The sequence below is a fragment of the Bos javanicus genome, chromosome 3 (assembly GCF_032452875.1).
Source record: "Bos javanicus breed banteng chromosome 3, ARS-OSU_banteng_1.0, whole genome shotgun sequence".
NCBI classification, from domain to species: Eukaryota; Metazoa; Chordata; class Mammalia; order Artiodactyla; family Bovidae; genus Bos; species Bos javanicus.
The window spans coordinates 51,713,738-51,739,130 of NC_083870.1; the positions used below are offsets into that span (position 1 = coordinate 51,713,738).

General features: G+C 37.9%; 2 protein-coding genes across 5 annotated transcripts in view; both read right to left on the reverse strand.

The window, feature by feature from the left end:
- Positions 1–7,798, reverse strand: part of EPHX4 (epoxide hydrolase 4) — a 37,436-nt gene extending 29,638 nt beyond the window's left edge. The window contains exons 1-2 of the mRNA XM_061411238.1: positions 7,117–7,798; positions 4,899–4,984 (exon numbers count right to left, since the gene is read on the reverse strand). Of these exons, the coding sequence (XP_061267222.1) occupies positions 4,899–4,984; positions 7,117–7,347 (317 nt within the window). The 5' untranslated portion in view covers positions 7,348–7,798. The remainder of the gene's footprint in view (positions 1–4,898; positions 4,985–7,116) is intronic.
- Positions 7,799–20,665: 12,867 nt separating this feature from the next.
- BRDT (bromodomain testis associated) overlaps positions 20,666–25,393 on the reverse strand; it is a 57,251-nt gene continuing 52,523 nt past the window's right edge. For 3 of the 4 annotated variants that reach the window (XM_061411236.1, XM_061411235.1, XM_061411237.1), the window contains 2 exons: positions 22,579–22,707; positions 20,666–22,250 (listed from right to left, as the gene is read on the reverse strand). In XM_061411236.1, the coding sequence (XP_061267220.1) occupies positions 22,624–22,707 (84 nt within the window). In that variant the 3' untranslated portion in view covers positions 20,666–22,250; positions 22,579–22,623. Of the gene's footprint in view, positions 22,251–22,495; positions 22,708–25,393 lie in introns of those variants that run through there. The other variant, XM_061411234.1, reaches the window with a different exon arrangement.

The window sequence follows — 25,393 nt, forward strand, 5'->3', positions numbered from 1 at the left end:
CTTAATCACTTTTCCTATCCATCCCTGATATCATTACCTTCATTCGGGCATCCATTTATGCAGCAGCCATCGATTGGTCTAATTGTGTGTTTCATTCCCCTTGGCTCTATTTTCTATAAAACCAGAGTGACGTAATAAAAACACAAACTCTTTCTTGACTCTCAGTTACTCACGACATGAAGCCCAAGCAGGTTATTTTGGCAGATAAAACCTCTAAGATTTGACCTTCCTAATCTTCCAGCTTGACTACCTTATACCCTCTATCATTTGCTATATCATAAAAAAGGGCTAACATCTATATCTGTCTTATTACATGCCAGGCACAATTCTAAGTGCTTCACATATAGCGAGGCTGATCTTCAAAATAGTAGTATTAAAGTAAGTACTATTATTATCCCCATTTTACAGATGAAGAAACCAAGGTACAGATTGGTTTGTGGATGAGCTAAAAGTCACAGAGTTAGCAAATAGCAGAGCCAGGATCCAAACCCAGGTGGTCTGGCCTGAGAACCCATGCTATGCTGCCCCTGCAGCACTTATCTGCTTGCAGTGAATAAACACGGGTCTTGTTTTCATGACTTCGTTTACATAATTTCCTTTTTCTGAAACATCGTCGCTCCTCAGCATTTCCCTCCTCCCCACAACCCCTGTCCTTCACCCCTCACTGAACTCCTCTTGCTGGGCATCTTCTCTTCTAGGAGACTTCCCAGGTTCCCTCCTTCACAGGTGGGTTGGGTGGCCCCTTCCATATTCTTCCATTTGTCTGCACACTCTTCAGTGCACTGGGCATGTGCTTTACACTAATCTGTGGGTGCCTGGACTGTGCCACTTGACTGTGAGCTCCTTGAATTGCCTGGCAGATGTGAAGATGCTCAATAAAGATTTGTCGACTGAGTAAAACAATGGAAAAACGAAAGCACTGAATTATGATAGTGCTAGAGATACCAGTTGTTCAGTAAAACTCTGTCCCAAGTTCAAACTCAAGTCCAAACCTTGAGACAACTCTGAACTAAAGTTCCCAGATTCCTCTTGGGGGAATTTATATTCAATTTCTACTAAAATGTGCATTGTTTTAATATCCTAAGTACCTGTGTCTTTGTTTAGAATTCATTTAAGTAGAGAGTCAAGGTAGAAATTTGACTCAAAATAATGTGTACAGTCCTATAGCATTTTACATTTAATGTAAACATAATACCTGCATATATTATTATGCTATTAATAATTTAAATTGCCTTCCAAATAAATCCAACTATTTCTAGTATCAATGAGTGGGGCCAAACAATATCTTAAACATTTCTAGGGATATTTAAAGGCTGCAACTGCTATCTTAATAAATTACAAAATAATTTTTAAATGTAATCTTCCTAGAGTTCATAAATAAAGCATATTTGATTTACACATTAACTCTAAACTGAAAAAGAAATCACCCCAGTGATAGACTGATGAGCATGTCATTCACATGAATAAAACAAAATAACCCCCTTGATACAAAAATGAAACATAAAATCAGTAACTCCTGAAAATATTATAAATAAACAAAACTAGCTATTTTCATGCACACTGTTCCCCTCCTTCCCCACCCAGTTGCTCTGTTGTTGTTTAGTCGCTCAGTCGTGTCTGACTCTTTGCTAACCCATGGACTGTAGCCCACCGGGCTCCTCTGTCCGTGGAATTTCCCAAGCAAGAATACTGGAGTGGGTTGCCATTTCTGTCTGCAGGGGATCTTCCCCACCCAGAGACTGAACTTGAGTCTCCTGCATTGCAGGCAGATTCTTTACCACTGAGTCACCTGGGAAGCTCAAGCAGAGGACACTTCACAAAAAGCAACTTCTTTCTTAGTTATTCTTAACACAAGGAGGGCTCCTAGTTTACCAGGCTAGCCTCTTTGAGATGCAGAATATACTCTTCCCTTTTACAATGGAGAAAAAGCCACAGTCATCAGGCTCTGTGCTCAGCTGCATGCATGAAGAGCCCTTACTTGCCTGAGCACTTGAGTAATGACGAGTGTGTCCCATACAGCTGGTGTTATTGCCAGAAACTGCCTGCATCAGCTCAAAATATTTTTAAAAGCAATGCAAATTGAGGTGGAGATGGAGGGGGGAGAAAATCATCTGTGACCGCCTTATTTGGCACTAATTTAGCTAAAGGACTCATAGATCTGTATATTGTTTGATGTTTCCTCTATATTTTAAGAAGACCCAGAATTTTATTGTTTCTGTGTAACATCTAATAGTATATATTAAACATCACCAATTCTCAACAGCTGTTCTTAGTTAATGATGATAAATGCAAATAATACCTTATATTTGTATAATGATTTTCTGTTTAAAAAGCATTTTTACACACATTGCCAGTTTATGATTATTTTGTTTTCACTGTATCAAATAATCTGACCTACTTGATCTACACTATTATAAATTTATGTGCATTTAGGCAAAACTTGATTAATAAAGGGATATTTACATGGGCAATATAAATTGAAATTGGTTCAAAATGCCAAAGCTTTTTGGCTCTTAAAAAAAAAAGGAGGGCCTCCCAGGTGGCTCAGGGGTACAGAGTCTGCCTGCCCATGTAGGAATCCCTGGAGACTTGGATTTGATCTCTGGGTTAGGAGGATCCCTGGAGGAGGAAATGACAACAAACTCCAGTACTCTTGACTGGAGAACTCCATGGACAGAGGAGCCTGGTGGGCTACAGTCCACAGGGTTGCAAAGAGTCGAACATGACTGAGAGACTGAGCATGCAAGCATAATAGGGGGAAAGTGCAAGAGAAAGGGCTTTTGGAAACAGAAGAAGGAAAGTCTAAGAGAGATTTGAAATGGTTTAATCAAAACACTGTTATCCTAAATTCTGATTTGAACTGACTTTTTCCTGAATGGAGTTCATTAATGGAATTGACTAGATTGCATAATGAGTAACAGTGGTAATTCGGAAGGAAGACAAAATGTCAACATAGAGATCTCGGTTTAGGGTATGACTTACACAAACAGAAGTCTCAGCAACTAAGCGGCTGAGCCAGAATTCACTGCCCATATTACTTTATGCAGATTTGATTAATACTTTAGACTAACATTTTATTTGTAAGCCAGTCATGTCATAGGGTCTTCCCAGGTGGTGCCAGTGGTAAAGAACCTGCCTGCCAGTGCAGGAGATGTAAGAGACAAAGGTTCTATCTCTGGGTGGGGAAGATCCCCTGGAGGAGAGCAGGGCAACCCACTCCAGTATTCCTGCCTAGAGAATCCTATGGACAGAGGAGCCTGGTGGCCAACCATCCATGAGGTTGCAAAGAGTCAGACACGATTGAAGCAACTTAGCATGCTGGCATGTCATAGACTTTTTGCTCTAGAAAAATGATGAACTAGATGGGTTTTTGCCCTCCTCCATTCTCTTCTTCAATGCCTAACACTTCCTAGTGCACTAGCAATCTATTAATAAAGGCCCTTTTACTCTAAAAGTATTAACTAAATATTCTTTCAGAGCTAGATGCATTTTAAATTAGGAATTCGGATGACACAAAATCTTTAGAATTCTAAAGGAAGTGAGGAATATGTAATGTGGAATTCTAGGTGTTAAGAGCAAAAGTAAAGGAGAAATTCCTAGAACTTTAAAAACATACCACACATCTACATTTAAGTCAGTTTAGAGAATATAATTTTTTGGTCCATTTTTCCATTTCAAGATCATAACCCTAAGTTAGCAAAAATCTGATTTTCTTTTTACCACCTTAATATGTACCATCTTTTAAAAGATATTCATTTTTTTAAAGTTTCATCATGTGTTGTTTCATCTGTACTTATTTGGTTCTGTGGGGTTCAAAGGGGAACAGAGTATTTTCCCGTAGGTAACTGTGTATTTTTGGCTATAGGTTTTTTCCTCCACATGAAATATTCTGATCCTTAATTTGTCCTGAATTCATCTGAGCCTGTTACTATGTGCATAGGAAAGAGTCCTTTTTCAGTTTCCATGAGCCCTCTTCTCCTCCTGCCTTCCCCTCACCCAAGTCTTACCAAAGGCTGCCAGGTAACAGGCACTCTAATTCTTTGGTTTCTTTCGAATCTCCTTTACCACCCAGTGTTGCATTTTGTCCACAGTTCAGTTCAGTTGCTCAGTCGTGTCCGACTCTGCAACCCCATGGACTGCAGCATGCCAGGCTTCCCTGTCCATCGCTATTTCCCGGAGCTTGCTCAAACTCATGTCCATCAGTAGGCACTATAAAAACTGGTTTATGATTGCCAAGGGGGAAAAATAGGGAGAAGGGATAGTCAGGGAGTTTGGGATCGATTTGTACACACTGCTATACTAATTTAGTCTTTAACAATATTGTGATAGGTGCAGGTGAAAAATGAAGGGACTCCGTCATACATATACGTGTACTCATTCTTCCCTAAGTTCCCCTCCTATCCAGGCTGCCACACAACATTGAGCCACACTGCTATATTTAAAATAGATACCTAACAAAATCCTACTGTACAGCGCAGGGAACTGTGCTCAATGTTATGTGGCAGCCTGGATGGGAGAGGAGTTTGGGGGAGAATGGATGTATGTGTATGTATAGTTGAGTCCCTTTGCTGTCCACCTGAGCTATCACAACATTGTTAACTGGCTATATTACAATATAAAACAAAAAGTTAAAAACTGTTTTGCAATTGACTGTTTCAAAAATTTGAAACACTAAATGATACTTGTTTTAATTCTCAAAAATAAATAAGTTTAGGATAATACGCATGTTTCTTTAAAACAGAAGGAATATCATTCTTGTGATTGAGGAACACTTAGGAGTAATAACTCTAGGCCAGCACTTGATCATAGCATGGGGTCTATTAAAAACCACTACAAGAAAATGACACTATGGTAAGCCAAATCTTTAGTGCAAAAGAAAAAGTTATTGTTGAGTTTACCAGAATTCTGGAAATCCATGAAGCAGCAGCATAAGTGGTTTGCCTCTTTCTCCAGCAGCAACATAATGGAATCTTAAGCCGGAATCCTGCAGTAGGAAATACAGTGCATGAGGTTTCAGTGATGCTTTGTGTTGACTGTAAAAGTACAATTAGCATTTCCATGCCATTAAAAAATTTCACTTGCATTATTTTTAATATCAAGAGATAAAATAAGTATTGTTAATTTTCAGAAAGAAAAAATAAGCACTGTTTATCAGCAGGTTAAATAAACAGATTCGCTTTTGTTGACATTACCTTCTACTTATGCTGTCAATTTATCTATATTATGAGCTTCTGAAACAGTTATAATTTTCTTACTGATGTGTCACACTTCGTCTCACTCAAATTCTGCAGGACAAGTAAATAATTCTGATCTGCATTTATATTCCTGCCATTATTTACCTCCTAGTCATATACTTTTCTCAGCTTACCCATCAAGAGCTGTGCCATCAGTTATATAATTCACACCTCCTTTCCTTATTTTTAGTTCTCTCCCTCCCACATTATTTTCAGTTGAGAGTTACATGCACCATTCCCATGGCTGCCTGCTCTTCATGTCATGTCAGTGTATCTCTAACAGCCGAATGCTCTGAGTGCTCAAACCTTTGCTCTGCGTATGGGAGACAAGATTGCCCAAGGGAAACAAAAATCATAGAAATGAGACAGAAAAATAGCAAATACAAAGTAAAAAGAAGAAAGGAAAGTGGAGCAAGAAAGAAACACAAAAACTCAGAAGGAAGTAAGGTTAAAAAAAAACAAGAACCAAAACCCAGAGACTAACCGGGTTTTACATCAGATAACCCAAGTAATTGGGTTTCCAGATGTGAAAAAAAATCTTAAAGCTCATCTAGTTCAACCCTATCATTTTTGCAGAGTTAAAAACTGAGGTCCAAAGATGTTACTACGGGTCATTAGGATGGTTGGGAGCAGGACTGTGGCTAGAACCTCCATCTTGTCCTACTGCCCAGGACAACGCTCTTTCTGTTCCTTGGTTCTAGGTCTCTAGGGAAATTCTTTAAGTGGCCAAAGTCAGAAGAGAGTCATTGTGATGAATTCCGAATGATTCTTAAACTGATTTTCCCCCTCAGGTAGGATGTACATAACAACTCTGACTTCTACCCTCTACTGCAGAATGCCTTCCTGGAAGTTCAATAACTTCTTTTATTGGTGGCGAGTCTCGGAAGATGAAAGGCTGTAGGAACTTGACTGGATTTACTGAATAAATATTTCATTTCATTTTACTATGTACCAGGCACTGTTATAAGATTTTTGGTTTTAGCTTATTTGTTTTTTACAAATATTAACTCATTTAATTCTCATGTCAACTGCAGGGTATAAAGGACATACCCCTCTGTGGTCTGAACTCCAGCTGCAGGGCAGTCTAGCTCCTAACAGGAACCCCAGACCTGGTGACAAAACTATCCCTTCATGGAGGCTATTTTTGAAAGGCCTGTGAGTCAGACTTGTAGGGTGCATCACAAAAAGCCATCTCCCTTCACCACCTGGAGCCTCAGGAAATAGAATAATCGTGGGCTGTAAGAAAGCTTGGGACAAGCATGGGCAATTAAAGAGTCTGCATGAATAGTTGACATTTACTTTTTGTGCCATTCCTTTGGTCTCTGGCATCATAGTGCTGCTTCCTTCTCCACAAACATGCACCATTTATTTATTGTTTGATGTTGCTTAGGTCATCTGTGAATGCTCCATTCTGCTGATCTGAATAAACTCGTGATTTGCAATGACTTATTCTATTTACTGTTCCAATCTCTAAAATTTGGGCAAGGACCGTCTCCTGAGACAGTAGGGCGCCACCAGAAACAATTCCCTACAGCTTATCTGAGCTCTAAAGGGCAAAAAGGTGACAGACGACCGCTTCCCCTTACAGTTGGAGAAGGTTGTTGCGGTGGAGGAGTAGGGGACAGTAATAGCAGGACCCAGATTATTAGACTCTCTCACACACACACGCAAGGACCATAACGACACACACAACCCCCTGACCCTCTCCCGTGGTACCTCGCCCCTCTAGCATCCCCCGGGCATCTTCTCCGTCCCTGCAGCGCGCCCTACTAGCCCCGAGAACACTAGGGGACGCTGGGCTGGGCGTCATACAAAGATCAGCCTCCGCTCTCATGGCCGTCACGTTCCCTCGCGATAGCGCCGGGCCCGCGCCCGCCTTCACCTTGATCCTCACGTAGCAGTGGGTACCCAGAGAGGGGTCGTTCAAGCACGCGGGCGGGTGTTCCCGAGCTACCCGCCGGAAGGTCTGCGAGGGTCTCTTGCAGATGCTCCACAAAAGTTTGAGCAGGTAGATGGAGGAGCAGAGCCCGCAGTAGAAGTAGATCAGGCACCAGAAGAGCAGGGACCGGATCGTGACCATCAGGCGGGGCAGGCAATCCCGCAGCTTCGCCATCGGGCGGTGGCGGCGGCGCGGCCCGCAACGCGACGCTTCCGAGGCGCGGGAAGCAGCGGCGCGCCCTCCGGAGCCGGAGCGAGACTGCGAGCGCGGCGGTGCGTCAGACCCGCCAGCCGGTCCGCGGTCGCCTGCCCCGCGCACGCCTCCCCGCGGGTCCCCGTGCTGCAGCGCCCGGCTCGGGTCCGTTGTCACAACCCCGGGCTACCACACTCACGGTGAGCGCTCGGGACGGCCGCGCCCAGCCCCGGAGCGGCGCACCGCGGACCCCAAGCGCTGCGAGGTCCGCATTGGATAGGCAAGGGTGGAGAGCCGACCTTCCTCCGCAAGGAGTAAAGCCCCGTTTCAAACTGATAAACTGTGGGGGAAATGAAGGTGAGACTTTCCCAAACCATCCTAGATACTGTGGGAGGAAGAGCCATGCATTTTGACCAGTGTTCATATCCTCTTCTTGCGCCCCCCCTCCCCGCCCCACCCAATTTAAGGCCTTCTTTCTGGATCGTTGAATTATGGGGCTCATGGGGGAGGAGGAGCAGTAAACGATTTTCATACCACCAGAAAGACATTCCTTTATTCATTCCCAAAGCTCATCTGAAGGTGTTGCTATTTTCCAACTAGGTTCTGAGTCGTTATCTGACCAGCTAGGTGTCTGGTTATAAAGTCAAGCCTCTGGCAATCCCTGGTCTTTTTTCTGTCCCTCTGGTTTTTTCCTTTACAAAAAGATTGTGTAAATAGAATCATCATGTAGTATTCAACTTCTAGCTTCTGGCTTCTTTCTTTTAGCATGATGTATCTGAGACTCAACTATACTGTTAGGTATATTGTTTTATTATTATTATTATTATTAGTCTTTTGTTAGATGGATGTACCATACTTGCTTATGGAACAGTTCACAGTTGAGGTATATTTGAGTTTTTTCCCAGTTTTTGGTGGTTATGAATAAAGTCATTGATGTAAAGTTTTTGGTGGGAAGATGGAAGTTTTCATTTCACTTGGGTTAACACTTTGAAGCGGGATTGCTGGGTCAGGTAGGTATGCATTTAACTTTATAGGAAACTATCAAACTGGTTTCCAAAGTGGCTGCAAGTTTAATTCACACTAGCAATGTGTGAGAGTTATTGTTAGGTCCTATTCTTGAGAGCCGGAGAAGGCAATGGCACCCCACTCCAGTACTCTTGCCTGGAAAATCCCATAGACGGAAGAGCCTGATGGACTGCAGTCCATGGGGTCGCGAAGAGTCGGACACAACTGAACGACTTCGCTTTCACTTTTCACTTTCATGCATTGAAGAAGGAAATGGCAACCCACTCCAGTGTTCTTGCCTGGAGAATCCCAGGGACAGGGGAGCCTGGTGGGCTGCTGTCTGTGGGGTCGCACAGAGTCGGACACTACTGAAGCGACTTAGCAGCAGCAGCGGCATTCTTGAGAGCACTTAATATTGTTAAAAAAAAAAAAAAATTCCTGATTTTAGCCATTCTAAGAGTTGTGTAATGTGGTATCTCATTGAGATTTTTATTCATATTTCCCCAATGATAATAATGTTGGGCATGTTTATATACTTGCGTGCCACTTGAATATATTATTTTTTGACAAAGCAGCTGTCCAAATCTTTTACCGATTTTTTAGAAAAGTGGGTTGCTTATTTTCTTACTGAGTTTGAAAGTTCCTTATGTATTTTGGATACAAATGCTTTATCATACATCATGTGATTTGCAAATATTTTCCCAGTCTGTCTTTTCATTTTTAAGGACTTCTGAAGAGCACAATTTCTTAATTTTTATTTTATCCAATTTATCACTTTTCTTTTATATGTAGTAGTTTTGATCTTGCATGTGAGAAATCTCTACCTAAGTTAAGGTCAGCACGTGCCCCCCAACCTGTGTTTCCTTCTAAAAGATTTATTTTCTGTTTTGTATTTAGGTCTATAATCCATTTTGAGTTAATTTTTGCATAAGATGCAAAGTATGGGTTGACATTGATGTTTCCCATGTCTGTATCCAATTATTTTGGTATCATTTGTTGAAAAGAATATTCTTCCTCTATTAAATTGCCTTTGCACCTCTGTTGAAAATCACTTTACATGTGGGACTATATTTGAACCCTCTAGTCTGTTTCATTGATCTATATGTCTATATTTTCTGCAGTATACACTTGCCTTTTTGATGGCTGTGCGATGAGCCATGCAGGGTTTTAGTTCCCTGGTCAGTGCTTCCTGCACTGGGGGACAGGTGTCTTAACCACTGGATTGGCAGGGAAATCCCAATACACACTTGTCAAAAGTAGTAAAGTAATATAGTAAGTCTACGACTCATGTGGTATGAGTCCTTCAACTTTGTTCTTCTTTATCAATATTGTTTTGGCTATTCTAGTTACTTTTCCATACAAATTTTAGTATTAGCTTGTCAATTTTAACAAAAATTGTTGATTGGAATCCACTGAATCTGTTAATCAATTTTGAGAGGACTAATATTTTAACAATATTGAGTTATTCAGAACATTGTTGTTCAGTTGCTAAGTCATGTCCAACTCTTTGCAACCTCAGGGACTGCAGCTCGCCGGGATTCCCATGAACATACATCTCTCCAGTTATTTAGATTCTTCTTTGATTTATCAGTTTCTCATAGTTTTAAACATACAGATTCTGCATGTATTTTGTAAGATTTATACCTATTTCTTTTTTAAAAATATATTATTGTAAATGTTATTTTTTCGATTTCCAATTACTTACTAATTCTAGGTGCTTATATGATTTTTTTTTTTTTTGTCTCAGATCCTGGACCTTGCTAAATTTACTTTTTAGTGCTGGTAGCTTTTTGAAAAATTCTTTGGGATGTTCTATATAGAAAATCATGTCATTTGTGAATAGAGACAGTTTTATTTCTTCCTTTCTAATATGTTTGCCTTTTATTTTTCTTGACTTATTGCACTAACTAGGACCTCCAATACAATACTGAGTAGAAATAGTTAATTTTTACTTTGTTCTCAGTCATAAGGGGAAACTAGGCATTTACTATTAAGCATACTATTAGCTCAAGTTTTTTTTTTTTTTTCTATGCTGCACAGTTTTCGGGATCTTAGTACTGGGGCCAGGGAGGGATTGAACCTGTATCCTTGGCAGTGAAAGCAGGGAATCCTAACCACTGGACCACCAGTGAATTCCCTGAAGATTTTTTTTTTAAGATGCTGTTTTTCATATTGAGGAAGTTGCTTTTTATTTCTAGTTTCTGAGAGGTGTTTTTTTTTTTTTTTTTCCTTCTCCCCACAATGCGTGTTGAATTTTGTTAAAGGATTTTCTATTTCTCTGGAGATAATCATAGTTTTTCCTTTTCAATCTACTGATGTGGTTACCTATACATTTTTTGAATGTTGGACCAGTCTTTCATTCCCAGGATAAATCCCAGTTGATCATAAAATAGTGTATTTTTAATATATTGCTGAAATCATCTTGCTAATATTTGGTTGACAGTTTTTGCATCTATATTTGTTCTTATATTATGGAATAATGTATATAAAATTGGTATTATTTGTTCCTTAAATGTTTGGTAGAATTCTGCAATAAAGCATGTAGGCCTGGAGTTGTTATTATTGTTTAAATTCTTTTTTAAAGGTTTTAAAATACAGTTCAATTTACTTAATACTTATAGAACTATTCATACGATCTATTTCCTCTTTGACAGTTTGTATTTTTTAAGAGTTTTATCCATTTCTTGTAAGTTGTTGAATCTCTGGCCATAGAGTTCTTCATAATATGTCCTTGTTATTTCTTGAATGTCTGCAGATCTCTGTGTGTGTGTATCTGTAATATTCTCTTTCACACTTGACATTTGCAATTTGCATCTTCTCTTTTTTATATGGTAGGTCTGGATAGAGGGCTTATCAATTTTATTGTCTTTTTTAAAAACAGAAACAGCCTTTGGTTTCCTTGATTTCTCTCTTTTTTTTGCTTAAGATTTCATTTAAATTTAAATGTAAATGATTTCTCCTCTTCCTGTTCTTTCTTCTGCTTTAGATTTGATTTTTCTACTTTCTTAAGGTAGAAACTTCAGTAACTGATTTGAGATTTTTCTTCTGTTTTAACGTAAACACTTGAGTGGTAAAAAGTTCCTCTAAATGCCACTTTCACTGCATCCCATACATTTTAAGGTGTTGCATTTTAACTTTCATACAATTCAAAATACTTTCTAATTATTCTTGTGATTTTTCTCTTTTAAGATGTGTTATTTAGAAAAGCTTAATTTCCAGATATTTTGCAGGTATCTTTTTAGTATTAATTTCTACTTTAAACCTGGTGTGGTAGCTTATGAACTACCTATTCTTGTAAACTTGTCAAGGTTTGCTTTATTCCTCTAAATATAGTTTATTTGGTGAATGTTCCAACTGCATTTGAAAAATATATTCTACTGTTTTTAGTGAGAGTGTAACATTAATGTCAATTAGTTAAAGATGGTTAGCAATGTTGTTCAGGACCATTAGATCTTTGGTGACTTTCTGCCTACGCTCTATCAATTGCTGAGAGAAGAATGGTGAAATCTGTCTGTAATGGTGGATTTGCCCATTTCTCTTCTGTCAGTGCTACTGGTTTTGCTTTAGCCAGTTATCTTTTGGAGCATTTATAAACAATAAAAATGAATTTAATAATTACTTTCATTGAAGGGAAAAGAAGGGGGCAGCAGAGGATGAGAGATGGTTAGATGGCATCACTGACTCAATGGACTAAAATTGAGCAAACTCTGGGAGGTAGTGGAGTACAGAGGAGCCTGGCATGCTACAGTCCATGGGGTCACAAAGAGTCAGACATGAGTTAGTGACTGAACAACAACAAATGCCATATCAGTGTTCTTCATTCATTGTATAGATATAGGTGAGACCTCTAGAATCACATCCCTTTTACCAGAAGAACCTTCTTTAACATTTCTTGTAGTGCAGGTCTGCTGGCAATAAATTCTTTCACTTTTTGTTTGCTTGAAAAAGTATTTCTCTTTCAATTTTGATATTTCCAATAGATACAGAATTCTAGTTGACAGGGTTTTGTTTTAGAACTTTAAAGACATTACTCCACTCATGATTTTTATGATTTCTGATAAGAAGTTTGCTGTATTCTTTTCTTCTTTCCTCTCTATTGTGTTATTTTTCCTTTGGGTGCCTCAAGATTTTCTGTTGGTCTTTGGTTTCATCAGTTTAAATATGATATATCTAGTGTGGGATACGGAGAAGGCAATGGCACCCCACTCCAGTACTCTTGCCTGGAAAATCCCATGGATGGAGGAGCCTGGTGGGCTACCGTCTATGGGGTCGCTAAGAGTCAGACATGACTGAGTGACTTCACTTTCACTTTTCACTTTTCACTTTCATGCATTGGAGAAGGAAACGGCAACCCACTCCAGTGTTCTTGCCTGGAGAATCCCAGGGACGGGGGATACTGGTGGGCTACCGTCTATGGGGTCGCACAGAGTTGGACACGACTGAAGCGACTTAGCAGCAGCAGCAGTGTGGGGTATTTTTTTTTTTTTTTGTATTTATCTTGTTTAGCTTCTGAGCTAAACAAGATAAATTCTCTGAGCTTCTTGAATTTGTGCTTTTGAGCCTGTCATATGTTAGACAATAGAAAATATATTAATATATTGGTCTTTGCCTCTGATTCCTGACAGATAGATCCTGAAACCCTTGTAATTTTCTAAGTGATAAGAGCACTAAGAGCATGTGTTAGTCTAATATTTGGTTTCTGACTCATATCTGACACAGGACTCTTAAAACCCTTGTAAATTTCTAGTCGTAAGAGCCCCAGGAGGATCTTTTGTTCAAATGAGGATATTCTGGGTGCGCTCCAGAATGGCTCCAGGTGGGGGCTGGTCACCAGAAAGATCAAAATGTGATTAAAAGCTTGGAATTTTCAGCTCTACTTCCCTCCTGCAAAGGGGAAAGAGACTGGAAATGGAGCTAATAGTTGATCATGCCTCTGTGATGAAGGCGTTTGGGGAACTTCCAGGTTGGTGAACATACCTACATTCAGGAAGGTGATGCACCTCCAATTCCATAGGGACAGACACCGCTGTGCTTGGGGCCCTGCCAGACCTTGCCCTATGTATCTCATCATCTGGTTCTTCATTTGTATCCTTTGCTATAGCCTTTAATAAACTGGTAAACATAAATGTGTCCTTGAGTTCTATAAGCTGCTCTAGCAAATAACTGAATCCAGGGGGCAAAAGGTCATGGCAATCTCTGATTTGCCTACCTCAGACAAGTTGTGGGTAATGTAGGGATCTACTCCTTATGATTGGCATCTGAAATGTGCATCAATCTTGTGGGACTGAGCCCTTAACCTATGGGATCTGATACTATCTCCAGGTAGATACCAATACATTTAGAATTGAGTTAAATTGTAGGACACCTAGATGATGTCACAGAGAATTGTTCATTTGTAGGTAATCCCACACACATTTGGTGATTAGACACACAGCAGGAAGAGCTGAGGGTTTTTCCCTACTAAAGAGAAGGAAAAACTAGTTTTTCTTTTTTCCCAATACAAATTAATTTTAGAGAATTCTCAGCTGATGTCCCTTCAAATATTTCTCCATTCCCATTCTCTCTCTCGTCTCTTTCTGAGATTCCAGTTAGACGTATGTTAGACTTTAATATTGCCTGACAGCTTTTGGATATTCTGTTGTGTTGGTCCTACCATGCCCCACTTTTTTATGTTCTTTGCGTTTTTGTTTGAGTAATTTCTTTTAATCTAAACTCAGCTTCACTGATTCTTTCCTTGGCTGTGTTGATTCTGTTGATGAGACCTTCAAAGTCATTTCTCGTAACTATTACCATGTTTTTTTTCTAGCACTTTCGTTTTCTTTTTCCTATAATTCTCTTGAAATTACCTATCTGATCACACATTGTTTATTTTTTCTCTACAGCTTGTAATAATCATAGTCATTTAAAATTTTCTGATAGTCAACTGTGTGTCATCTTTAAGTCTGTTTCTGTTTATTGCTTTGTCTCTTAACAGTAGGATTTTTTTTTCCTTGCTTCTTTTTATGCCTCATAATTTTTTGTTGAAAGACATTGTGTATAAAACAAGAGACAAAAAGTATATATATATTTAAGCTTGGAAACTGACAGTGTTTTCTTTTGCTAGCCTTAACTGTGGAGGTGAAATCAATCTAGTCAGAAGTTGAGCTGGAATTGAATTTTATTGTTGCTACAGTTATCCTAAGCACACCAGATTTTCAGTAGTCTCTGGTGGTACCATGAGGATGGATCTTGGTTTGCCGGTGATTTTTTTCTCAACAGCTGCTACATGCTTGCCTTTAAGTCTTTATGCTTAGTGTTATACTCTATGCTCTTGCACCTCTGATTGCAGTAGACTGCTTTTACTTGTTATTGAATGCATCTTATCCTAATGGTAAGAAGTGCAGGGCAGTGAGGAGCATTCTCTGCTGTCCTATAATTAAGCCACGTCAGCAGGTACTATGTCTTTGGATATCAGTGATGCCTTCTCAATGATCCTTCCCTGCCCTCAGTGACAGGATCTCTCTAATGGTCCGAACCCACAATGGATTTCCGGCACATCTCCCAAGATTTCAAGTTTTAATTCTATTTCCTTCCCACCAGTTGCAGGGGATCTTCATTTATGCCCTAAAATTGTTAAGAGTTTGCTAGTCTTTAGGGAAAATGGGAGAAAAGGTTCTGGGCAGTCTTTGTGCTTTTCCTGCATCTGCTGCTCTGCTCTTCTAGGCCTGCATCAAGAGGATGGCTTACTCAGAACCCTCATCCTGTACTGTCCCCACCTAAATCTTTTCTGTAAGTACTGAGGAGGTCTGTGGAGAAGAGCCTGAAAGTGATTACAGATTTTTCTTGTGCTCCCAAGGGTTTTATATTCTCAAGCTAGCACACACTCAGCTTTTAGCAATTTGTTACAACTTTCAGATGATCTGTTATTGTTGTTGTTGCCAGGTTATATAGCATTTGGTGGTATTAAAAGACGCTTACTCCTTGGAAGGAAAGTTATGACCAACCTAGATAGCATATTCAAAAGCAGAGACATTACTTTGCCAACAAAGGTCTAGTCAAGGCAGTGGTCACGTATGGATGTGAGAGTTGGACTGAAGAAAGCTGAGTGCCGAAGAATTGATGATTTTGAACCGTGGTGTTGGAGAAGACTCTTGAGAGTCCCTTGGACTGCAAGGAGATCCAACCAGTCCACCCTAAAGGAGATTAGTCCTGGGTGTTCATTGGAAGGACTGATGCTGAAGCTGAAACTCCAATACTTTGGCCACCTCATGCGAAGAGTTGACTCACTGGAAAAGACTCTGATACTGGGAGGGATTGGGGGCAGGAGGAGAAGGGGACGACAGAGGATGAGATGGCTGGATGGCATCACTGACTTGATGCACATGAGTTTGGGTAAACTCCGGGATTTGGTGATGGACAGGGAGGCCTGGCGTGCTGCAGTTCATGGGGTTGCAAAGAGTCGCACACGATTGAGCGACTGAACTGACTGACTGACTGACATATAACATCATATTAGTTTTAAGTGTACAACATAATGACTTGGTATTTGTATATATTTTGAAATGATTACCAGTGTTTAGTATTATTTTTTTAAGTTTTGAGTATTCCCTTTTTTACACTGACATTTTAAATGACATAAAGTTATATCCAGTCATAAAAGAAATAATAGAACTTGCATATACTTTATCCAGTGTATTTTTCACTTTTAATTGTATCATACATGTAGTATGTAGCTTTGTGTACATACCACCAAAGGTAAACTCCATTACCCCAAGGACAACTCACATTGCTCTGTAATTAACCATACCTATACCTGTCCCTAATCTTTGTTGACCACTAATCTGTCCTCCCACCGCCAAAATTTTATCATTTCAAAAGTGTTATATAAATGAAATCACACAGTATATGACCTTAGGGGATTGTTTTTCCTGCTTAGGATAATAATTCCTTATAAATTCAAGTTATTGTATATATCAATAATTCTTTTTTTTTTATGCTGCTGAGTAGTATTCTACCGTATGTATATACTACTTGTTTAAACATTTACCTATTAAATGACATCTGGGTGGTTTCCAGTTTTTCACTATTACAAAAAAAGTTACTGTGAACATTTATGTACAGGTTTTTGTGTGCATGTAAGTTACCATTTATCTTAAATAAATGCCCAGTACAATTGCTGGGTCATATGGCTTTGCATGTTTTGTTTGTAAGAAACTGCAAACTGGTTTCTACATCGGCTGTACCATTATATTTCCATGAGCAATGTATGAGTGACCCAGTTTTTCTCCATTCTTGCCAGCATTCTTGCCACTATTTTTCTTTTTTAACCTTTCTGATAGGTGTATGGTGGTATCCCATTGTGGTTTATATGTCACCGATGGCCAGTGATTGTGAACATGCTTTCATGTGTGTATGCCATATGTATATTCTCTTTAAGTAAATTTTATGTCTTTTGGTCCACTTTCTAGTTAAAATTTTTAGTTGTTTTGAGAGTTCTTTACTGTATGTATTTTTGTCAGATAAGTGGTTTGCAAATTCTTATTCCTAATCTGTAGCATATCTTTTCATAGGACAAAAGTTTTAATTTGAAGAGATCCAATTTATCAATCTCTCATTTATGGATCCTGCTTTTGGTATGAAGTCTAAAAGAAAATCTTTCTAACCATAGAGGCTTAAGATTTTTTTTCCTTTAAGTTTTATGGTTTATTTTACATTTAAGTCCAAGATGCATTTTGAGTTAATTTTTGCATAATATGTGAGATTTAGGTTGAGATTGTTCTGGGTTTTCTTTTTTTTTTTTTTTGCCTATGGATATCTAGTTGTCTGAGCACCGTTTGTTGTAAAGGCTATCCCTCCTTTACCCTCCACTGAATTGCACCTCTGTCAAAATTCAATTGTGCATATTTTTATGGTCAACATCTAGGTTCTTTATTCTAGTCCACTGATCTCTGGTTTCTTGATTACTATAGCTTTACAGGAACTCTTAACATCACACAGAATGACTCTTCATGTCATTCTTTTTTGGGGTCAATATTTATTATTTTAGTCCTCTTCCCATTCCATATACATTTTAGCATAAACTTGTCTATGAAAAACTGCTGGGTTTTTGATAGGGTGTGCTTTTGAGAACTGACATTTTACTCTGTTGTCACTTCATTTATTTAGTTAGGTCTTTCTCCTTTGATTTGTTCCATAAGCATTTTTTACTTTACAGCATACAGTTCCTGTATGTTTTCTTAAGTGTATACCTAGATATTCTGTTTTTTAAGTTTTCACATTCTCATTAGCATATAGAGATCACATTTTTGTATGTTGACTTTGTATCCTGTGACCCTGCTTAAATCACTTATTAACTATGGTTTAACATTTCTTGGGATTTTTTTTGTGTAGAAAGTCACATGCAAAAATTCATCAGCTATTACTGAAAGCTAAATTTATTTAGAAACTGTTTAACATTATAGTTACCCCCCAAAATAGTGTATGGTGAAATACTGCAGCCATTTTCTTTAAAATTGGAATTATGAATGATTCCTGCTTCCATTATTTAATATTTTGGAAAATTAAAGCTAAAGAAATTTAGGGAAAAAAACCACACCAAAAACAAGAGTTTTATTCATTTCCAATTTGTATGACTTGGGTTTTGGGGTTGATAATTCTTTTCATACATTATGGGATTTGGTTTGCTAGTGTTTTGCTGGAGATTAGAGATAACAGTTTGCAGCTTTTACTTATTTTTGCTACTGTCTTTGATTTTACTGTCAGGGTAATAGTGGCCTCATTAGTTGGGAAGTATTCTTGTTGATAGAATTTGTCCTATTGACAAAAATTACAGAATAGGCCAATTTATGGAAGAGACATTTTCTGAAATAGATTTTCTTCCTGTAAGAGTCTCTTTTACATTGTTACTAATCCTTTAAATGTTTGGTATAATTTTTCAGTGAAATCATATGGGCTTGGTGATTTTTTTCAGAAGCTATTAATTATGAATTAAAAAAATTTTAATGGTGTAGGACTATTTAGATGATTTAATATTGAGCTTTGATGGTTATATTTTTTGAGGAATTGGTCCATTTCTTCAAATTTATGAATATAAAGTTATTTGTAGTATCCCCTTTTATCTTTTTAGTGACTATAGGATCTGTAGTGATTTGTGCCTTTTTCTTGGAGGTTTATGCCTTTCTCTAACCAATTTCATGGCTGCAGAGCAGGCAGTAAGATTAATAAAGACTGGAGTTTTGCCAAGTAATTCAACAAAGAATGGAGCAACGGAGTTGACAGTATATGCAAGGGAGCCATTATTAATAATAATATACTATAGACTCTGGGTAAGTGAGAGAGAGAGAGGAGAAATACTATGAAAAGGCACTAGGATTAAAGGACTGTGGGTCCTAGTGAGGTCTAATGATTGCTGGAGTCACGGCCTACCCAAAGTAAGAAAAAATAAGAGCAAGCAGTGAGAAAGGACACTTGAAATTGAGACTAAGAAGAGTTACAGTTGTTGGCAATGACAAGAGAGTGGCTAAAGTTGATGAGAATCAAGATCATTAGCAGAGAAGTCAAAGGACTGAGAAGTTGTCAACTAAGAGAGTGACAGTGAAACAGAGACTAAGACCTCCGGGGAATAAGGAAGAGTGAACCAGGGATGGTAAATGACTGTGGGTAGTATTGTCGGATGATCATGAAAAACTTAAAACCTGGGGTATTTAGGGAAGGAAAGAATAGTCTGCAAGTAGCCAGATGTTCAAGCTCGTTTTAGAAAAGGCAGAGGAACCAGACATCAAATTGCCAACATCCACTGGATCATGGAAAAAGCATGAGAGTTCCAGAAAAACATCTATTTCTGCTTTATTGACTATGCCAAGGCCCAAAAACATCTATTTCTGCTTTATTGACTATGCCAAAGCCTTTGACTGTGTGGATCACAACAAACTGTGGAAAATTTTGAAAGAGATGGGAATACCAGACCACCTGACCTGCCTCCTGAGAAACCTATATGCAGGTCAGGAAGTAAGTTAGAACTGGACATGGAACAACAGACTGGTTCCAAATAGGAAAAGGAGTACATCAAGGTTGTATATTGTCATCCTGCTTATTTAACTTATATGCAGAATACATCATGAGAAACGCTGGGCTGGAAGAAGCACGAGCTGGTATCAGGATTGCAGGGAGAAATATCAATAACCTCAGATATGCAGATGACACCACCCTCATGGCAGAAAGTGAAGAGGAACTAAAAAGCCTCTTGATGAAAGTGAAAGAAGAGAGTGAAAAAGTTTGCTTAAAGCTCAACATTCAGAAAACTAAAATCATGGCATCTGGTCCCATCACTTCATGGGAAATAGATGGGGAAACAGTGGAAACAGTGGCAGACTTTATTTTTGGGGGCTCCAAAATCATTGCAGATGGTGATTGCAGCCATGAAATTAAAAGATGCTTACTCCCTGGGAGGAAAGTTATGACCAACCTAGATAGCATATTCAAAAGCAGAGACATTACTTTGCCAACAAAGGTCCGTCTAGTCAAGGCTATGGTTTTTCCAGTAGTCATGTATGGATGTAAGAGTTGGACTGTGAAGAAAGCTGAGCACCGAAGAATTGATGCTTTTGAACTGTGGTGTTGGAGAAGACTCTTGAGAGTCCCTTGGGCTGCAAGGAGATCCAACCAGTCCATTCTAAAGGAGATCAGCCCTGGGTGTTCTTTGGAAGGAATGATGCTAAAGCTGAAACTCCAGTACTTGGGCCACCTCGTGTGAAGAGCTGACTCATTGGTAAAGACTCTGATGCTGGGAGGGATTGGAGGCAGCAGGAAAAGGGGATGACAGAGGATGAGATGGCTGGATGGCAGCACCGACTTGATGGATGTGAGTTTGAGTGAACTCTGGGAGTTGGTGATGGACAGGGAGGCCTGGTGTGCTGCGATTCATGGGGTCGCAAAGAGGCAGACACGACTGAGCGACTGAACCGAACTGAACTGAACTGAACACTACAAAGGGAAGAAAACTGTTAGTGAAAAAATAGGTGCTAATAGTGACAGCCTGCAGGAGACAGCCAGGATTCAGTTACAGCAGTGGTTCGCAAACTTCAGCGTGTATTAGTATCACTGGAGGGCTTGTTCAACTATAGGTTGCTGGCCCCCATACCAGAGGTTCTGATTTAGTGAGTCTTAAGTCTGAGAATCTGCATGTTCCCAAATGATGCTGATGAAGCTGGTCCGTGGACCACTCTTCGAGAACAACTCAAGAAAAAAAGAGGAAAAATAAAGCAAAAAGGTTGATTATATAGATAATGTTGTTAACAAGTAAAACCAATGCAAGAAGTTAAAAGAAGTCAAGCTTTTTTTTACTAAGAAATAATGTACAAACTGAGGAAGGATCAGTTAGTTATACATCAATATTTTCTCTGCAAAACTGACTTAAGCCTACCAAAATTCTGTTGACTATCTACAATGTGCCAGATCTCTTACTGATTGAGCAAAGGTTAAAATGTTAAATTGGTTAAACTAAAAAGATAACCATAACATAGCTCTCTATAAGGGATGTTCCAAAGGTTTATAGAAAAACCTCAAGTAAACCATTTAATGTAAAAGGATATTAATGAAGCTGAACTTTCTTTTTAGCTGTAGACAAAAATCATTCACTGAGCAATTTTTTATTATTTAAAGGCAGTTGTTGAAAAGAATTAATGTGTATTTGACAGAGTAAATTCTTATTTAGTATTTTTATTCTCTTCAAAATGGAAAATTTCCCATAGATCTTAAAAGCATTACATAATAAATATTTAAATGAACCAGAAAATAGTGAAAGGTCTAAAGAAAAAGAAAAAAACAAAACAAAACCCTATAACCCCATCACCTAGAGGTAACCACTACGCATTTCTGATGTATCTAAGACTATATATATATAAATTAGACTATATAGAAATATAAATTAGAATATATAGATAAGTCCATATGCTCTTTTAGGAAAATAACAATGTATACTGTTTAATATATACATATTAATTTCTTGGTTAAAAATATAGTATAATATGTATGACTATGACTTTTATTCTGGCTGTTTCATGAAGGTATCACCACCATTTCAGCCTCGAGTTAATCATATTTTTAAAATGGTTGACAGCTTAAAGATATTTCAAAAAAATTATCATATTGATTATAAAAATAAATAAAGCCAAGAAAACTTTCTCTTTCTCTCTATAATACATATACACTTCGAATTTTCACTTTAGATGATACTGGAATAGTGCCTGAATGTTACAAGAGTCCAAATTTTAAAATAGATGAAGCTTATATACATAATTTATACATAATTCCAACTTGAGGGTGATGAAACAAAATATTTCACAGATTTAAATACTTAGTATAGTTAAGTAAAAATTTAGACATCCATTGCTATCACATGCATATTAAGAAATGTATAGATTCTTAGACACATACATAATTAATATTCACTGTTATTTTGTCTCAAATTTAACATCTTTCAAACCATAGATAATAAATATAAATTTTGAATATAGAACCAATGGAGAACCTTATGAAATCTGACACTCCAAGAAACCAGGTGTTATTTGTTAGAGGTTCTAAATATTTCTGAAGGCAGACAAATATCTGTTTTAAAAGTTACAAACTCATGGTGATCATTTTGTAATATACAGACATATTGAATCACTATGTTGTACACCTGGAACTAACACAGTATTACAGATTAATTATACTTCAATTTTAAAAAGTAAATAAAATAATAAATTAACAAAACAAAACAACCCTGCTTGTAGGCCCCACATTTTGCCACACAGTCATTTAAAGAAACCCAGGCAGAATCATGGCTCATTGAAACATTATTTACATTACAAAAGGGCCCTATACTCCAAAAAGAGGCCTGAACTCCATTTAAGGACAACTCCCTGTAAAAAAAAAAAAAAAACGAAGTTAGAAACTTAACAAGAACTCTTTTTTTTGATCCCTATATCAAAACAAGAAGGGACCATCTTTTGGGATTTTCATTGCTTAGATAGGATCTATAATATATAGTAGAATATTGGTAAAATGAATAACATTTGGGAGTTTATTCAATTTTTAGGTATTCAAAACTATAAAATTTCCTATAAATTATGTCGTTAAAAAATGAACATATAGTTATCAAAAAATGTAAGTGAAAATTGTTTAATCATCTTAGAGCAGTCAAAATACAATTTAAGTTGGTATCTTGGTGTTGGAAAGCAATCATTTTACCATTTGCTTTTTAATCTTTTATAATTCATTTAAGTTGATGGTTAATCAAAAAACTGAGTTGTAATCAAAGTTGTTTTCAAACATTGTCATAATGTCACTTTGAAGAGTCATATCAATGGTACCAGCCATCTGTAGAAAAGAAGAGAAAATATAAATGTTACTTTAAAAGTTTATGCCTTCACTGTATTACATCTATATAAGAAAATGATAATGCAATATTTGGAACACAGAAAATGAATGCACTTCATTTAACATAATGAGTTTGTACATAACTTCTAATTTCTGTTCAACTACTGATTTTTGTTAAAATATCTTTCACATGATAAATAAAAATTAAAACTTACAAGAACACAAAGAACAAGTTTAACTTATCTCTCCAAGTAAGAAAGTTCTCAGTGTTAATCTACACATGAACTAAGATTACATGGTTTGATGTGTCTCTCTAACCAATACAGGACTAGACACACAAAATTATTTTCTTAATGAACTACTATCTTACCCATGTGAGAGAACTATAATATATAATGGTAAAGTCATGATTCTGCCCAATACTGTGTAACCTAAGGCAAATTGTCTAACCAAGTTTATTTTATATACAGGTTATTTATGAAGAGCAACCAGACTGAATGTATAACATTCAGCACAGTTTTGCTTATTATATGCTAAAAAACTAAATAAAATAAGCTAAAGTATAGGAAAAGCTAAATTAAGACAAAAGAAACAAATGTTTTCTTACTATACTCTGAAGACTTCTCTAAATGTCCGTGAGACACAAGTTAGTCTTTGCCACAAAGACTAAAATGACACCAACTATGAAAGTTCAATTTTTTTTTAAGACCAGTGAACAGTAGCAGCTCACAGTAGTAGCACCAGTTTGTAACCAGTTGGTTGACTTCCTGGATAAGAATCAGTGTTCTCTGATTATGTGGGAGATTTAGAATTATGACTTGGTTACCAAAAGGATATTATTTAATAAGAAGTTGTGTGATTCTTAAAAACTATGAAAATGTCTTTAAATATGTATTTAGAGACAAGGGTAAATTCTTAGATCTTAACCCCAGCTATTTTCCTAGCGCCAGCTATTAGGATACCAAATGTCTAGCCCAAGCAAATAGTTCCTCAGAAGTTCTTTTTTAATGTTCCAGTGAATGTTGGATACACTGTCCTGGTTTAAATATCACTGATACTCTTATCTCTAAGTATCCAGGCTTACCACAAAGTTCCAAAAATATGTAATGAAACTTGTTTTATTTAAAAGTACTTTTAGATTCTCTTCCATCTTGACTAAATCTGAATTTGTGGATATTGATTGATATCAAACTGGATACTGCCTGTACCAATTAACCTTAGATACCACAATTTAAATACTAAAGCTCTCTGCAGCTGACACTATAACCTGGAAATTCCTTTTACGGTGGTCCTAATATACACTTCAACCATTCAAACTTAAGATCAAAATTTGGGTCAAGGGAACTGGCAGAGGCTCTCCTAGGGAGCTTATGCTAGATGTCAAGTTATTGCTGCCATTTACAGTACCAATCTGGTCCAGAAGCTGCAGCATAAGAGTCTGGAGTGTCAAGAATGATAGTAGGTAGCTCCAAAGTCAAGTTTTTAATTGTCAAGCTGCTAGAGGTGGCACTTCTGGTCACGTTCCAGTGAGTTCCAGAAAAATGCTTGGATTTTAGAAATACCAGATTGCCTAGTTGGGTTGTTGGGTAGCAGGAAGTTGCTGAGATATTACTTGTGGGTAGCTAAAGTCAGGCCCTTGTGAGTACCAAAAGGAAAAATTCCTAGGTCACTAGAGAAATACTTCTAGTAAAGTACTAATTAAATTTTAATAAAGAACTTCAAAAATATATATAAAAATTTGCTATTTAAATTTATTAAAATTCAATAAAATGAAAATTTGACTTCCCTTAGTTCCATTAGCCACGTTTTAAGTCCTAATAACATGTAGCTAGCTGGTATTATGGAGAAGGCAATGGCAACCCACTCCAATACTTTTGCCTGGAAAATCCCATGGACAGAGGAGCCTGGTGGGCTGCAGTCCGTGGGGTCACGAAGAGTCGGACATGACTGAGCGACTTCACTTTCACTTTTCACTTTCATGCATTGGAGAAGGAAATGGCAACCCACTCCAGTGTTCTTGCCTGGAGAATCCCAGGGACGGGGGAGCCTGGTGGGCTGCCGTCTATGGGGTTGCACAGGGTCGGACATGACTGAAGTGACTTAGCAGCAGCAGCAGCAGCAGCTGGTATTATAGTTTATTGAGTAAAGCACATTCCTATAACTGTAGAAAAGTTCTGTAACAGAGATTCCCAACCCCCAGGTCACAGACTGGAGATTATGGAGTAGACTGGACATAAGCAACACACTTCAGACGTCATTGTCTCCCTTCCCCTGAGATGGGATCTAGTTGCAGGAAAACAAGCTCAGGGCTCTCACTGATTCTGCATCTTGGTGAGCTGTACAATTATTTCATTATATATCACAGTGTAATAACAGAAATAAAGTACATAGTAAGTGTAATGCACTTGAATCATCTGGTAAGCACCCCACCCCCACCCAGTCTGTGGAAAAATTGTTTTCCGCAAAACTAGTTCCTGGTGCCAAAAAGATTGGGGACTGCTGTTGTATAAGAGCATATTGCTCTAAAGTAAACTCCATCATATGTTACAACACTGGTCAATACAGTTTGTTTCTGTCTTCACATTATAAATAAGCTGATAAAACTTGTGTTTTATTTCCTAGGAAATTCATTTGTATCATAATCAATACTACCTGTGTGCTCGGTTGCTTAGTCATGTCTGACTCT